At 40.6% G+C, this 14,268-nt stretch overlaps 1 protein-coding gene across 5 annotated transcripts in view; it reads left to right on the top strand.

The window, feature by feature from the left end:
• Positions 1–13,645, top strand: part of ARNT2 (aryl hydrocarbon receptor nuclear translocator 2) — a 107,429-nt gene extending 93,784 nt beyond the window's left edge. For all 5 annotated transcript variants that reach the window (XM_082769085.1, XM_082769084.1, XM_082769082.1 and 2 more), the window contains 4 exons: positions 1,585–1,723; positions 3,847–4,012; positions 6,520–6,656; positions 9,088–13,645. In XM_082769085.1, the coding sequence (XP_082625211.1) occupies positions 1,585–1,723; positions 3,847–4,012; positions 6,520–6,656; positions 9,088–9,186 (541 nt within the window). In that variant the 3' untranslated portion in view covers positions 9,187–13,645. The remainder of the gene's footprint in view (positions 1–1,584; positions 1,724–3,846; positions 4,013–6,519; positions 6,657–9,087) is intronic.
• The last annotated feature ends 623 nt before the right edge of the window (positions 13,646–14,268 follow it).

Below are 14,268 nucleotides of genomic sequence, written 5' to 3'. Positions count from 1 at the left end.
TCCTGATGTTTAACTGTAGCTTTATTTCTCCTGTTCTATTACATCGAGTAACAACACAGACTAGCATTTTTACCCCTGATGAGCTGTCCTTCCTGAATGCTCTCCAGGCAGATCCATTAGGTTACTGAGCCCAGCAGCCTTTAGGCACTGTTTTTTTAGACTCATGGTTTCAAACTGTATGCTCCAGATGCCGTCCAAGCCCTTCAGACGATGCGACTTGCCAGTGTGGCTGAGAAGGTGTTGGCATTAGGGCCAGCGATCACGAACAGCTATTGTGTGCTTCCAGAGGTCAGCCAAAGTTAGATGGACTTTTTGGTTCACATTGCCCACTTGGGAGACTCCGTGCTAGTAAAAAATAAAAATAAAAATAAAAATAAAAATAAAAATAAAAATAAAAATAAAAATAAAAAGTAATAATAATACAGACGCTGCAAGGAATTTCTAGACACGCACTTTTAGGCAGCTGAAGAAAGGACAGCAAATCCCATATTCAGATGCCTGCCACATTTTGCTTACTACTGTGGGAAGTATTTAGTCAGTCTTCTCAGAGGATGCAGGTTCCTGTGTCCTCTTTGCTCAGCCTAATTTACTTCTTTCCTAATCTGCTCCCTTCTTTATCTGTAAAATGATCATGAAAATAGACAATAGCAATGGCATTGAAAAAAGATTGAACTGTTTCATTTGTTGTACAAAAGCATTTTTATATGTTGTCTTCATTTATATTTATTTAAATATTTATATAGAATATGTAAAATTGTGAATATACATATATACTCATATACGAATAGCATAAATGCATATTCACAATGTGTGGTTATATATATATTCAGTTGTTCAAGTGTTAAAGTCCTTTATATTATGTTCTTTCTGATTAGAAATGTCAGGGAAATTTCTCTGTAGCAAAATTCAGCAATTAGGAAGCACTAACATATAAACAAATTCTTTTGGAATAGAGTTTAATTCCACATGTGTAATTTTTTAATTCCACATTAATTTCGTTTTTTTTCTTGATTATTGTTTTGCATGAATATATAGCTATGTATTCTTTTTTTCACATTGATAGAAATGTGAATTAAAAGCTTTAATTTTTAATATATAACGCACACTTCTTCATTTTCAAGGTAGGAAACAAATGAGGACATATTTGTAATTATCTTTTTGTGCATCTTCATTTAGGATGGCATTTCAGCAAATGCTTAAATACTGTTGACTTTTAGCACAAATTCAAAATGAAGTACCTGCCTAAATACTCTCTGCAATCAAGTTTTTTTTTTAGTGCATTAGATAATAAACTTGGATGGAGCTAAGTGTTTATGTACAGTGTGCTAGATTACTTTTTTTTTTTTTTTACTGGGGATTATAGAAGTTTAATTCAAAATAATTTTGTTGTATGTATCTATTTGAACCTTCATTTTAGAATGCCAATAATCTTGATAGTTTTCTAGTGGTTCTAATTAATTTTTTAATTAATACAGGATGAGCAATTAGTTTTACTGAGATAATTATCAGGATTTCAGTATCTGGAATGCTATTTGTGCATTGAGAATATATCCTACAAGCTGGGCACTGTTTCTGTTTCTTTAGTTCATCTGTGGTACATGTGCCTGGTGTGAACGACATCCAGTCTTCTTCATCAACAGGCCAAAATCTGACACAGATATCTCGCCAGCTAAATCAGAGTCAGGTGGCCTGGACAGGAAATCGCCCACCATTTCCAGGACAGGTATTGATTAAAGCTGTTCTGTTTTCACGGTCATTAGAGATTTGCAATCCCTCTTCTTTTTACAAAGGGATTAGTAAACTCCATTTATACTGTGATTAAATGTACTGTGTTTGGTTCTCAGAGGGAAATCTGTTCCTCCACTTCTGTTCCTTGACAGGTTATAATAATTTGAGACAGCAGCCCTATGTCTAACTGCATTTAGTTTGTAATAGTGTTCATAATAGCAGCCGTCACTGTACTGACATAAATCCCAGTAGAGGTCTCCTGCATTTATTTGTATGTGTGCACTGAATGAAATAAAAGAGGACAGCTGCTGTGCGTTAGTCTTAAGCTCACTCCTTCTTTCTTTCTCGGACCAAGGTCTAGCCCCCAGCAATGTTACCCACAGTTAGCAGCATTACCTGGAAGTGGTACATACAAATCCAGGCATGAATTTGGAGCAGAGGCTACTTAGTCCATTGCCCTTCCATTAACCCTGCCTGGTGCAGCTGACAGTGTTATGTGTACTGAAGGAGATGTGTTGGCACATCTTTAGATAAAGTGCCCCCCTTCAATAACATCAGGACTGCATTAACCCAGAAATCACCTCTTGTTCTGGGTAACAAGAAATAAACGTGTCAGAACTCTGTTAAAGACAAAGAATATAAAATTACCATGTCTGATCCATTATTTACGATGTTCTTAATCACTGATTTTCCATTCTTTAATAGGCTAGAATGGCATGGTGGGGTGGGCACCCCACTTTTTGTGTAACTGAGTTATTTCCACATTAATCACATTGATGCTGCATAGCCCTCAGTGTGCCATGGTTATTCTGTTACACCTGCTTAACGAAATATAGTTGTAACGTTGACACTTCTATTTTTTTTTTTGGAACGATATGGAGGATGCTAAATATGGTGTAAAAAAATTACTCGTCTCTCTTTCTGTCCAAGTCAACGGAGTTTATATGTGAGCATGGGGAAATTGGAATTCATTCATCCATCCTAAACAAATAGAGTTAAGCCTTGCAGAAGTAACACATCATGCTCTCATTGTCATTGTGGAAGCGTTTCGAAATGTATGATGTATTAGGTTGGAACTGAGCTGAAGACTTAATAGCATCTCCATCATGTTATATGCCTGTTGGGATCTCTCTTCCTCCCCCAGGTCCCTTGCATTTGTCTAAGAGAGTAGCTTCACTTGAGCGCATTGATTGCCAATAAAAGTGCACATCATTAAAAGTATCTAGAGATGTAATCACCTTTAACTTCTATTTGTGGAACTGATTAGGCAGTGAGTTTTTCTTGGAACTGCTGGATTTGTTCGCGACGCGGGAGATGGGAAAGAGTTTATAAGCAGATTTTATCTGTAGCATTATATGTTGTTTTAGCACATTATTTTGGATGAGGCGCTTCACCTCCCTTAGTCTCAGTGTACATGTCTCAAAGCAGTCTTGCGGTGTTTAATCATTTGTATTACATTCTTGGAGATCCTATGACAATGCCATTATGTAGATGCAAATGACACCAGGTTGTTTTTTAATACCCTTGAACTAACTTGGCTGCACAATTAAATCAAAGTTAGACTGTTTATTCCCTGGTGATTCACACTCCCTCCCAAACCTTTTACAAGGCAAAATAACTTTGTTCCTTGTAGTTCTTAGGCAGGGAGAGAAAGCAGTTCATGAGCTTTGGAAACTTCTTTGGCAAATTTCCCCCAAGCACTGAAGACTCTAATCACCTGGAAACAATTTATATTCTACAAGACATTCACATAACTGATTTTACTGTGGTACTGCAAAATCAAAACATAGCAAATAAAGGTGAAGTCTTAGTAGCTGTTCAGTTTGAGATTAATCCTCGTAATAGAGGCAAAGGAAATCATGTTTTTGCAAGTAGCTCTGTTATTGAGTACATGCAAGTTAATAAGCAGGAGAGCTGTGTTGGTTTATAGCTTGTTGTGTTCCTTATGCAGCGATAAGTTGGCTTTGACAGAAATTAAACATGGCTGAGATGGGGATAATGTGCCTGTTTGCATCTGCAGAATTTATTAAGTCTTTGCTTTGCCTTGTTAAAATGTGAGTCTGCTGTGCTGCTCCTCAACAATAAAACTCATTCCTTTCTTATTCCCTTATTCCTCAGCAAATTCCGTCTCAGTCTGGGAAGGCTCAGTCATCTCCATTTGGGATTGGAACAAGTCACAGCTACCCAGCTGATCCATCATCATACAGCCCTCTTTCCAGCCCTGCCACCTCTTCTCCAAGTGGGAATGCCTACTCTAGCTTAGCAAACCGGAGTGCAGGGTTTGGTAAGTTTTAAATGAGGTAGCACAGAAATGCACATAAAAAGGAAACTCTCCAGTAGTAACGTAGTTTAAAATCCTCCAACCTTTTCTTTTGGTGAGTCGGTTGGGAAGCCCAGGATGTAAAAGGGTTCTGCTTTCTCCTCTTGAGCACGGTGGACTGAGATGACATGGTCCCTCCGTGACACCTCTCCTCTACATTTAGTAGCCTTCAGAATGTTGTGATGTTTTGTGATATGAGGGTACTTCTTTCCTCCGTAAATTGTGTCATGATAGATTCAAGAATTCCTTACATCACTAGTACATGTCCTCCCAAGTTGTGGCCAGGAGGTTCAGTCTCTTTTCACTTCTAATGAGATTACTTTCATGGAATGTTCAAATTTACATTCCTTCAATTTTTCAACTTCCCTGACTGCATAGTATCATTGTCCAGAGATGGCTTGCTGAAGTGTGGCTGGACACAGGATTTTCTGTACCTACAGTGCTGCTAAAAGAGTAAAAAAAGAAATATGGATCTGTCAGTGAAAAGCACAGATGGAGTCCATGAAGGATGTTGTTGCTGGCTGATAATAATCTGCAAAAAGCATAGGTAGCATCATGCTAATGTGTGTAATTTTCTCTTCTCTCTTGAGAATACCATGGGAGCAGCTCTGCTGCAGATCAGCCTCTCTGAGAGCAGACCTGTGCTGCATTGCTTAGAATAAGTGCGGTTAAATGGAGCTCTTCCCACAGAGTTTATTCATGACTCCATTTTCATTTCCACTAGGCTTTGTACATTTGTTTATGAGACAGCCTTGCATTTCAGGCCTAAGCTACTTGGCAAGAACCCTTTCACCTAATGAGAAACATTACCTGACCTACATCAGTTTGGATGCTATTAATAACACAGCCTTCAGAAAGACGAATGTCTTCAACCTCCAGCTGGCAGTAACCATTTTGCTGAAAAGAAGCATCATTTGCCTCACTGACTTAATTTCAACTTATTCTTCCGCGAAAACAAATGTTGCAGCTTTCTTTTAAAGGGTAACTTAGATGAATTTTATTTTGTCCAATAGAGTGACTGTAGGATTTCTGAGTCAGCTGAATTACTTGTTGTGGTAATGTCAGTAAGGGAAGAACTATAATTATCTATTTAAGCTGTGATAGAAATACGTCACTACAGCTTGTTTACTCTCCTGTAAAATGTTCGCTTTATCTGTGTTGCGTGGCTTAGCTGGTAGTCAAAAAGACAGGATTAAGCATGCGTTCCTTTATTTGCTAAAGCAATGACTATGGCATAGTGATTGATTTGACATTATAGGATCTGGTTATCAGAGACGTGGCATAACGTGGTATGTGGAAATTTGGTGCAGGAAATTTGGCAGCTTTGGCAGAGGGTGCTGATAATCTGGAAGAACCAGATCTACGCAGCTTGGTTCTTCGCATCATTGGGAAGACAGGCAAAAAATAGTAGAAATGGCTATTAAAAAAAGAGAGAAAGAGAGGGGGAAAAATAAGGGAAAAGTGTAAGCCTGGTAGCAAGCTTTCTAAATAATTCTTAGAAGGGGATATTGTAAATAAGTAAAAGAAAATTATGCAAAAAAAAAATTAAGTTCAGGGCCAGCTTGTGCCAACCTGTATAAGTACAGGGTAAAATGAGCTCAGCTAAAGTGTGAGTTGTGACTGTGCTCGTGAAAAGTGTATGTGTAACAGGTGACTGAATTAATGTGTGTGGCATCATGTTTTTTTCTGGCATACTGTTTAGAAAAAACTCATCTCCCCAAAGTCATCATTTTAAGTGTGTTTACCATAAAACCGTGTTGTTCCCATTACTTTCTGTGAAATTTAAATGGCCTCAGACTTTTAAGAAGCCATCAGCACATGAACAGGATAATAATTTGCTATAGGCTGCCTGTTAAATAAATCATTTTGCATCTGTAATATTGGCGAACGTGACAGTCCAGCACAGCACTCTGCATTTAGTACAGCAGTGTCTGCATTTAATAGAGCAAGTCTGTTGCCTGTTGATCTTACTGATTTTACATCTGTTTACAAAATCTGAAAGTGTACTTCTCAGATAAACAGGTAACTGTGCACCCACTGCTGCTGCAAGGATTAGTCTTTTAAAGCGACAGCATTTGGATGTTGCAGTTTGCTTAGCTTTTAAGTGAAATGGTAAATGTTGGTGACTAACAATGACCTGTGATTCTATTTGTGCCTATAAAGCTGTAGAGGGATGCTTGAAAATTATCTTCTGCTCTTGGCTTATGGCGTCACGGTGCATTTTGCTGTTAACAATTCATCTGCCATGTCTGTGCAGCGAGGGCAGTGAGCTTTGCTTGCAGGTTGGCACCCACCCTGCCATCAGTGCTGAAACTGCCTTTGGCTTCCACCCAGCAGGGGCAGGGTGGCACTCAGGGCGCTTTTTTGGAGAGGCATTTGCAAACATGGGCATCAGGGGATGAAGCCTCCAAAGCAGGTCAGTGTTTTGAAGGAGCTGCTCTCTGATTTCTGCCTTTTCTTTCCTCCTCCAGCTGAAGGTGGCCAGAGCAGCGGCCAGTTCCAGGGGAGACCATCCGAAGTCTGGTCCCAGTGGCAGAGCCAGCATCACAACCAGCAAAGTGGGGACCAGCATTCGCACCCGCAGCCCAGTCAGACGGAGGTGTTCCAGGTGAGGAGAGCTCACTGAGCCCAAAGTCCCTCTAACAAGTTCTCATGGCCAGTTCGAATAACCATGGCTCTTGATGAGCTGGGGGGCTAGCAAAGCTTGGAGCAATTACCTTTTGCTGTGTGCTGCTGTGGGTTTGCGTCACTGGGGGCTGGTGTTAGCTACAACTGAGATAGTTTGTTTTTTTTTTGCCAAAGAACAGCATCTTTGGTGGTTTAAAATGTTGCTTTCCCTTCTTTTTTTCTGCCTATACTTAGAGCACAGGTATTTTGCAGCGAAGCCATAAAATAGTTCCACCTAGAGTGTCGTCTTTACCCTGGTGCTGACCTCTGAAATCCCAGTCAAGTCCAATTAGACATCAGTCTAATTCTGGATAGTTCCAGCAGGAAAGGAGTCTGATGCTGCATAGAAGAAAGCACCCAATGAGTTTTTGAGGCTAAATTCATTCAGATATTGGATGATTGGCAAATAATCTTCAGCTACCTGATTTCGCAACATCAAGTATTATTTTTGGCCTTCAACAATGGATGGAGTGGTCTTTACAAGTTAGCTTATAAAGTTGCTGTCCTTGTGTAACTTGTTTTTAAGTTAAATGAAGACAACTTGCAACAAAACAATGCAGATAAGTACAAAAAAAGACAGCTCAAGCCCCAAGCAAGGTTTAGAAGTGGGGCACCTCATTATCTTATTTGTCTGCAAGACTGGGCTTGTGCTCAGTTGCTCTCAGGAATGCTGCAGAAGAGGAATTAGCCTGAAAATGTTCCTTTGTGAAGCCATGGTTCATTCACACAGGAACAAATAACATCACTGCATCTAGAATAACTACCCGTCTTCGTGCTGCACGGCCAAGACAAGATAGATTTGTTATATCTCTCTATAAGCAAAGTTTAATCACTTTGCATGTATTTTAACCCAAAAGCATCTTCAGGATAATTCTAGCAGAGCTGATGGCAGCGTAGTTCGATTGCCCACAGAGATGCAGGGCTCCCCGCAAGCAGCATCTTGCTTTTGTGTCTCAGGCAAGTGCTGTGTCCCAGCAAATGTTTTTTGAAATTATGGAGAAGGAGTGCCAAGGATTAAATGGGAGAAAGGAAGAATTAGACTCACCTGCAGAGTACTTGGAGGTGAATTTGCATTTCGAGGGATTTAGGGTAATTACTGGATGTGATGAGAAAGTTGGATGAGCTTGATTGAAAGGCCTCCAAGAAGCTGCTTGGGCTGTTTGTGCCTGAAGCCAGCCCTGGGTTAGCTGGACATGAGGAGAGAGGCAAAACTCGAAAGAGGAGCTACCCTGCCAGTCTTTACCTGAGGAGACCTTGCCTCAGAGGCCCCAGCAACAGAAATACCTTCAAAGGGATGGAAATTTAAGCAGGCAGGGGCAAACAAAACTTCCCTTTGGCTGGGGAGGAATGTGTGGAAAGATAAAGGCTGACCCTGGCAGCTTGGAAACTGCCAGTACTGTCCACTACCTCATTCTCTACTGCTGATAGCATGATACAGAGACCTCAGATGGATTTTAATCTTCCTTTATTTTGGGGCTACTGCTCAGTACACAGCTGCTCTCAGTAGTTATTCCTTCACACAGCAGATCTGGTGAGCTTTCTCATTTGTTCTTTAGATTTTGTTTTATTGTAAGGATAATGATCCATCCATAGCAAAACTTGGCTTTGCAGTAAGGGCTTATTATTGTAAAGACTGACAGGAAAAGCAAGTGTAAACTCTGGTTTTCTCAGCAAGGGATGTCTTTTCCCTGTGGCTTCAGTCTCCGGCGGAGAGGAAAGGTTGAGTATTTTTGAAGCCTCCTGCAGGGACCTCACTTGGCTCAAGACACGTGGGAGCAATTACCATGAAATCCCATTTGTTCTGAGGAGTTTCTGCCATTTCCTCTGCCACTGCATGTGCAGGAAGGCTGCTTGGGCAGCTTGTCAGCCAGGGTGGATGTCCAGGCTTCAGTGTTCCTCAGAGGAGGAAGATCAGTAGTATGTTCACTAACAGAGTGCTACTCCCCAAACCCATGCTGACCTAGCAGAAACTCCTTTTGGTAGGATACAGGAGTGTGAGAGATGTTGAATACTTCCCATGTAGTGCTGTCCTCAGCGAAGCCATAGAGTTTGCTTCTCTCCATGTGTAACTACCCACTGCACTGGGAATTGTGTCAGCCTGGGACTAGCATGGGATGGCTCAGCTGTGGTTTACTCAGAGGAGCAATCTGAAACTTCTGCACTGCTGACACATCCAGCACAGAAAAGCTCCAGCAAAACCATAAGCAGCACGTAAACCTTAGCCCAGTATCCTGCAGAGGTCTGGTTTTATCTTATTTATCTGACCTTTGGCCTTTCCTGGTTTTACACTGAAGAGATGAAGAGGAAATGGTTTGTGTCTGGGTAACGTGTGAGAAAGTGACACTTCACTTTGATTTTTCCTTATCATGCAGGACATGCTGCCAATGCCGGGGGATCCGACGCAGGGTACTGGCAATTACAACATTGAAGATTTTGCTGACCTGGGCATGTTTCCACCATTTTCTGAATAGCTTCTGAATTGTGGAGCAGAAATGGAAGCTCTTCTCCAAGGCCCCTTCAGTGTATTTTTGGCTCTGCTTTTTCTGTGTTGCATTTCTGTAGAAGCTACTAAACCAGAAGACGCATTTCTCATATTTCAGATAGTGGTGTAGGGCTTGCTCTTACCTCCTTGGGGTGCGTCAGTGCCAACAGAGGAGCTCCAGCTCGTTAGTGTTCATTGACAGCTCCATTTTTTTTTTAATGTCATCTACCTCAGAGATCAAAAACTTTGCTTGATTGAAAAAAATAATCTCTGAGTCTTAAATATTTGAATGTGAATGATACCTAATATTTCCTTTTGAATGGTAATTTTTAAATAGATAATGAAGTAACAAAGACTAACAGAGAAAAGGTAAGGTAATGTCTTGTTACAGTGCCTACTGCTCAATTTCGATGCCTTGCTTTAAGCTTAAGTTTCTGGAAGCAGACACAGTATTCTGTTTTCTTTGATTCTTGTAGTTCTTAGGTCACTTTAAATGTGAGATTAAGCAACATAATGTAGGCCTCTCTCACCAGAAGATTCAGCTCCGCCTTTTCTAACTTAAACTTGAATGTGTGTACATTTTGGTACTTTATGTATATCTTGTGCTGTATGAAGTGATTTCCTGTACTGGTTTCTTTTGCCTTTTAAATAGGGTCCATTCTGGAGCATACTGAGAAGGCTAACAATATGTGGAGGATTTAGGTATTGGAGGAGTCTCCATCACTTCACATAGTGTTCTTACTTTTAATTCAGGTGGTTCTCTATTCAGAACAAGCATTTACTTACATAAGCTATTAGTCTGATTTTGCACTGAATTGAGGCCTATAACTCTATACGTTTCTCACTGGCTGCTTTAATTTCTATTGTTCTTGCTTTCCCAAAAATATTGCCTCATAAAAATGACTATGAACACACCAAGATCGTAATTTCTATATTAGCTGCATTTCTTTTCTGTGAAGTACTTTTTATACTGTGAAACCTCACATTTTAACAGTGCAAGGTGGTGGCCTAGTACAATGAAATCATTCAAGCTCATTCGCTGCAAGCAGTGAGATGGTTTTGTAGTGTATAATTTTTTTAGAGTGAGTTGGTAATAGATATCAGTTGGACTCCTGTCCACTGCATACACGGTGATAACTTGAATTTTTGCTTGGATCCCCAAGCAATCTCTTCTGTTAAACCCTGTTAACCCTGTTCTGTTAAATATGGGATTTTCACCTTACCAAGTGTTTTGAGGACTCTGACTATTCTGAATGCTATATGCTTTTCCACAGAGGTAAGTGAATCACCTTCCTCCTGAACTAGTCATTTACCACATACACTCATCAGAAATGTGGTAGAAAGTTCTTTATTTGGTATCTCATATGTATGATGAGTTACAAGAGGTTGGGTTGAAAGGTCAACATTTTTATCCGTTTCTTTGGGATAGGAGGAGAAGAAATGGCTCACAAAGGACAAGGAGCCCAGAGTTCCTGTGTGCAGGGTTTCTGTGACTTTTGAGGTTGGAAAGTGGTAGTCAACCTTCACAGAGGGACAGGGTCAGCTTCCTAAAGCCTTTGCATGTTCAGGAGCCATTACGGACAGGCCTCGTGGTGAAAGGCACTGCAGGCTGCTGGGCTGCAGCCAACGTGACACAGGGACACTGCTTTCACGTGTAGCCACAGGGTGCTTTTCCACATGAATTTTCTTCCCCAGCCCTCGGGTAGAACAGCATGTAGTTTTCAGTGTCCAGGAAGAGCCTTTCCTACTGTTTCTCTTGGTAAACCTGGGACCAATCTCTCACCCTACGTGCAAGTGGGGCTAGGGACTCTTTTTTTTAGGAATTTTTTAAATATATATAGATGCAGTACTGCAGAGGCCTCAGGTCTCCTGGTCTGTATTTGTCTGACCAAAATCATGCTGAAAATAAATTAATAAAAAAAAAAGTCATATCTCTTCTCTCCCAGAGATAGGGAAAATACCTTCCTAGGTAAGCAAGCCATGTGCTTTAGCACTATTCATTTAAATACATGGATGTTTATTCTCTTGGAGCCTTCTCCCTTTCTGCCCATGCTGCTCAGACAAATGACTGCTCACTGAATTAGATAAACAAAGCTCTGCTGTCCTCAGAGTGAAATTCAACAATTTCTGTAAAAGGTGCATAGATGCTGTGCAGGCTGGAGGGGGATACAGTCAGCATCTGCATGATTTTGTAATCAGGAGCACTCTGTAGGATCTAATCACAAGGGAGAGAGCAGTAGATGAGCAGCTTATATCTCTGTGCAGAAGACACTTGATGTGATAAATTTCAGTTCTAAATTTTTTTAAAAAACATTTGTCTGTAAAGTGAAAAATGAATGAAAAAAATTCTGTTCCCCTGTTTCATTTAACCTGACAGACTGCTCTACTTATAATTTATTTTTGTTCCCTGAATTCAATTTAAAAATAAGATCTATGTTACTTTCTTTTTCCTAATATCAGCAATGATAACTTCCTCAGTGTATCATGTTTTTTATACTACTGTTGAAGGCTTCTTGTGTACCGAATTTGACTGTGCAGTTAAAAGTGCACTGTTAGCAGAATTTCAAGCATGTCTCCCCTTTTTTGTTTTGTTTTGATCTACATACAGTATTATTTTTTTTTTAAGCCAGTATGCCAGAGGCATCAGAGCATGGGCTGCTGCTTATCTTGTAGAGCACCCCTGCCTTCCTGGTTGGGAAAGGGGGTGGCTATTCTGTTACAGGGCAGCCCGGAGAGCACCAGGTTTGGGTTTTCCTTGCGAGCCTTTTTCACCCTCATTTGCCATCCAGATGCAGAGCTTTCTTCTCATTTCCCCCCTTCCTTACCTCCCAGCCCGGTCCTGGCCATCACATCCTTGTAGCACCTTGCCATGCACAGGTGGGGAGGTGTGGGGCAGCCCTTCCCGAGCCAGTGAGGAGGGAGCGCTTAACAAGCTTTAAGAGTTTGGCAGCTTCGTGCTTCTGGCCAAGTGAACAAGCAAGCTCAGCGCCTGCTGCTGCTGGGCATCCCGTGCTGCCGTGGCTGCGTGCCGCCGTCGTGTCAGTGGCTTGCTCCTCTGCAACAGCCTGGTCCCGGTTCTTGTGGCACAACGCGCCGTGTCGCCTAAGCTGTGCTGTATCTTTCTGTCACGTGTTTGGTTACTAAAGCAACTTACTTATACTATAGCTGAAGTTATGAGGTGCATTTGGAATGCTGACGTCTTTATTACGTGCCGTTGGTGTAACTTTTGCTGGCGCTTTGGCTGCCGGTTTCCAGAATTTCACAGGTGGTGGTTTTCTTGGTTCTTTCATGGTTTTTTAAGCTGGAAATAAAGCTGTGATTTCTGATCGAACTGTGTTGCAAACACAGTGTTTCTTGAAACCGAATCTTTTGATTTTTAAACTGCAAATAATAATGGTCTGGGTGAGTTATTTCCTTGAGTGGGCATGTAGACTGAGATTTTAGATACTAAAATATTTACACTCGTTTATTCAAACAAGCAATCCTGTTTAACAAGAGGGACTTCATCACATTACTTATTACAAGTGCTACTGGCAGTACCGACGTTTATGCTTTAACCAGATAGTTCCATTTGTAGCTTTGTTGCTTTTTTTTTTTTAAAAAGTACAGTATGAAACTGTAAATACTTCTTGCAGTACTGCCTTTTTAACTCTTAATTACTTTTGGCACAGTGTTAAATAGTGTTGGATTTACCCAATTGCTATGACATATATTTTTATACATAGGTGTACTCTTTTTTCGAGAATAATACAGCCATTTTGTCATTAATGCCTTATCAGTGTCATACTGCTGTTGCTCTTTGTTTGCAAGGTATCGAGTGGACTAATTTCTAGTTCGGATATTTTCACTTTTCCTGGCAGTGCTCAATTTGGATTCAGGTGATTTTTTGCCAGAGTCACATTTTTCACAGCTGTTGGCTGTGAGAAGAGGAGAATGCGGGCTTTGTTTTGTTTCTATTAATGGAGCAAAGAAAAAGTGAGGGCATCTAATTGTCTGTAGAAGGTCAGTCTTTTCATACTTTAAACCAGAGTGTATTTCATGGAACTGAGGACTGGGCACTGATTACTTTGTGTAGATTAATGGTCTTAAAAAAAAAAAAATCTCAAAAATGGGCTTCTGTCATGGTTAGGCACTTGGTTACTTAATCTGTTTAAACTCTTCATATTGATGTGAAATTGTGCTGTGGATAAAGTGTATTTTGTACTTCTGAATGTTCTATATTTATGACTAACAAGTACAGAATCAGTTGTGTGTATGTATAACTAATAACTGCCTTTTTAAATTTCATTAAAATAAAAATGTCATGAGCTGTTGTTACTTCCTGTCTTTTTGTAAATAAGTAAGGTCTGTTGGGAATTATCAGGTAGGAATTAACCCTGAATGATAAGATTCATGGCAAAAATCAGAAGATCAGGCACTGATCTTTTCTTTGAAATCTTCTGTGCTGTGTGGTGGTGCATGGGAAGGTCCTCTCTCCTTGTACAAAGGCTGTCCAGAGGGAGAGGAATGTTAGTTTGAGATCTCAAGTTTGAAAGAAGTTCCAGAAAAGCATTAATCAACAGCCCTGTTCTGCTGGTCGTGCTGAGGTGTGTGATTTGGTATCTGTATTGTAGAGCGCTTCATTAGAGCACAATTGATTTAGAATTGATTCATAGTCTGTGGCAATTTTTATTCAGTCTGTGGCAATTTTTATTCAGTCTCTGGGGTGGCAGCACAGTGGTTTCTTTGTCCACCTTTCGGTCTCATTATTCAAAGTTGAAAAATACTTGTACCCTTCCCACAAACATTCCGGTGACCTTTCCAGACTTTCTTATGTAAAGTGCATTTGCTTTTCACAGTGCTTCTTCATTGTATTTATACTGTATTTCTTTGTCTTCTTGGTATTTTGTGAGCGGGTTTTACCTTGCTAATAAATCTAAAAAGCTGATGCCTTGACCGCCACAGGGAGCTGAAGATGCTGTGCTCCAGGGCATGCATTCCTGTTTCAGGGTAGGTGGTGTTTTCACAGCCCACACTTCTTTTTAAGGGCTCTGCCTGTGGAGAAGAGGCATGAGCCCTGCTGGGGACCCAG

This window comes from Aythya marila (genome assembly GCF_965140915.1).
Source record: "Aythya marila genome assembly, chromosome: 11".
In the NCBI taxonomy this organism is placed as follows: Eukaryota; Metazoa; Chordata; class Aves; order Anseriformes; family Anatidae; genus Aythya; species Aythya marila.
The sequence above is the reverse complement of the archived record's forward strand: the minus strand, read 5'-3'. Positions and strand labels throughout refer to the sequence as shown.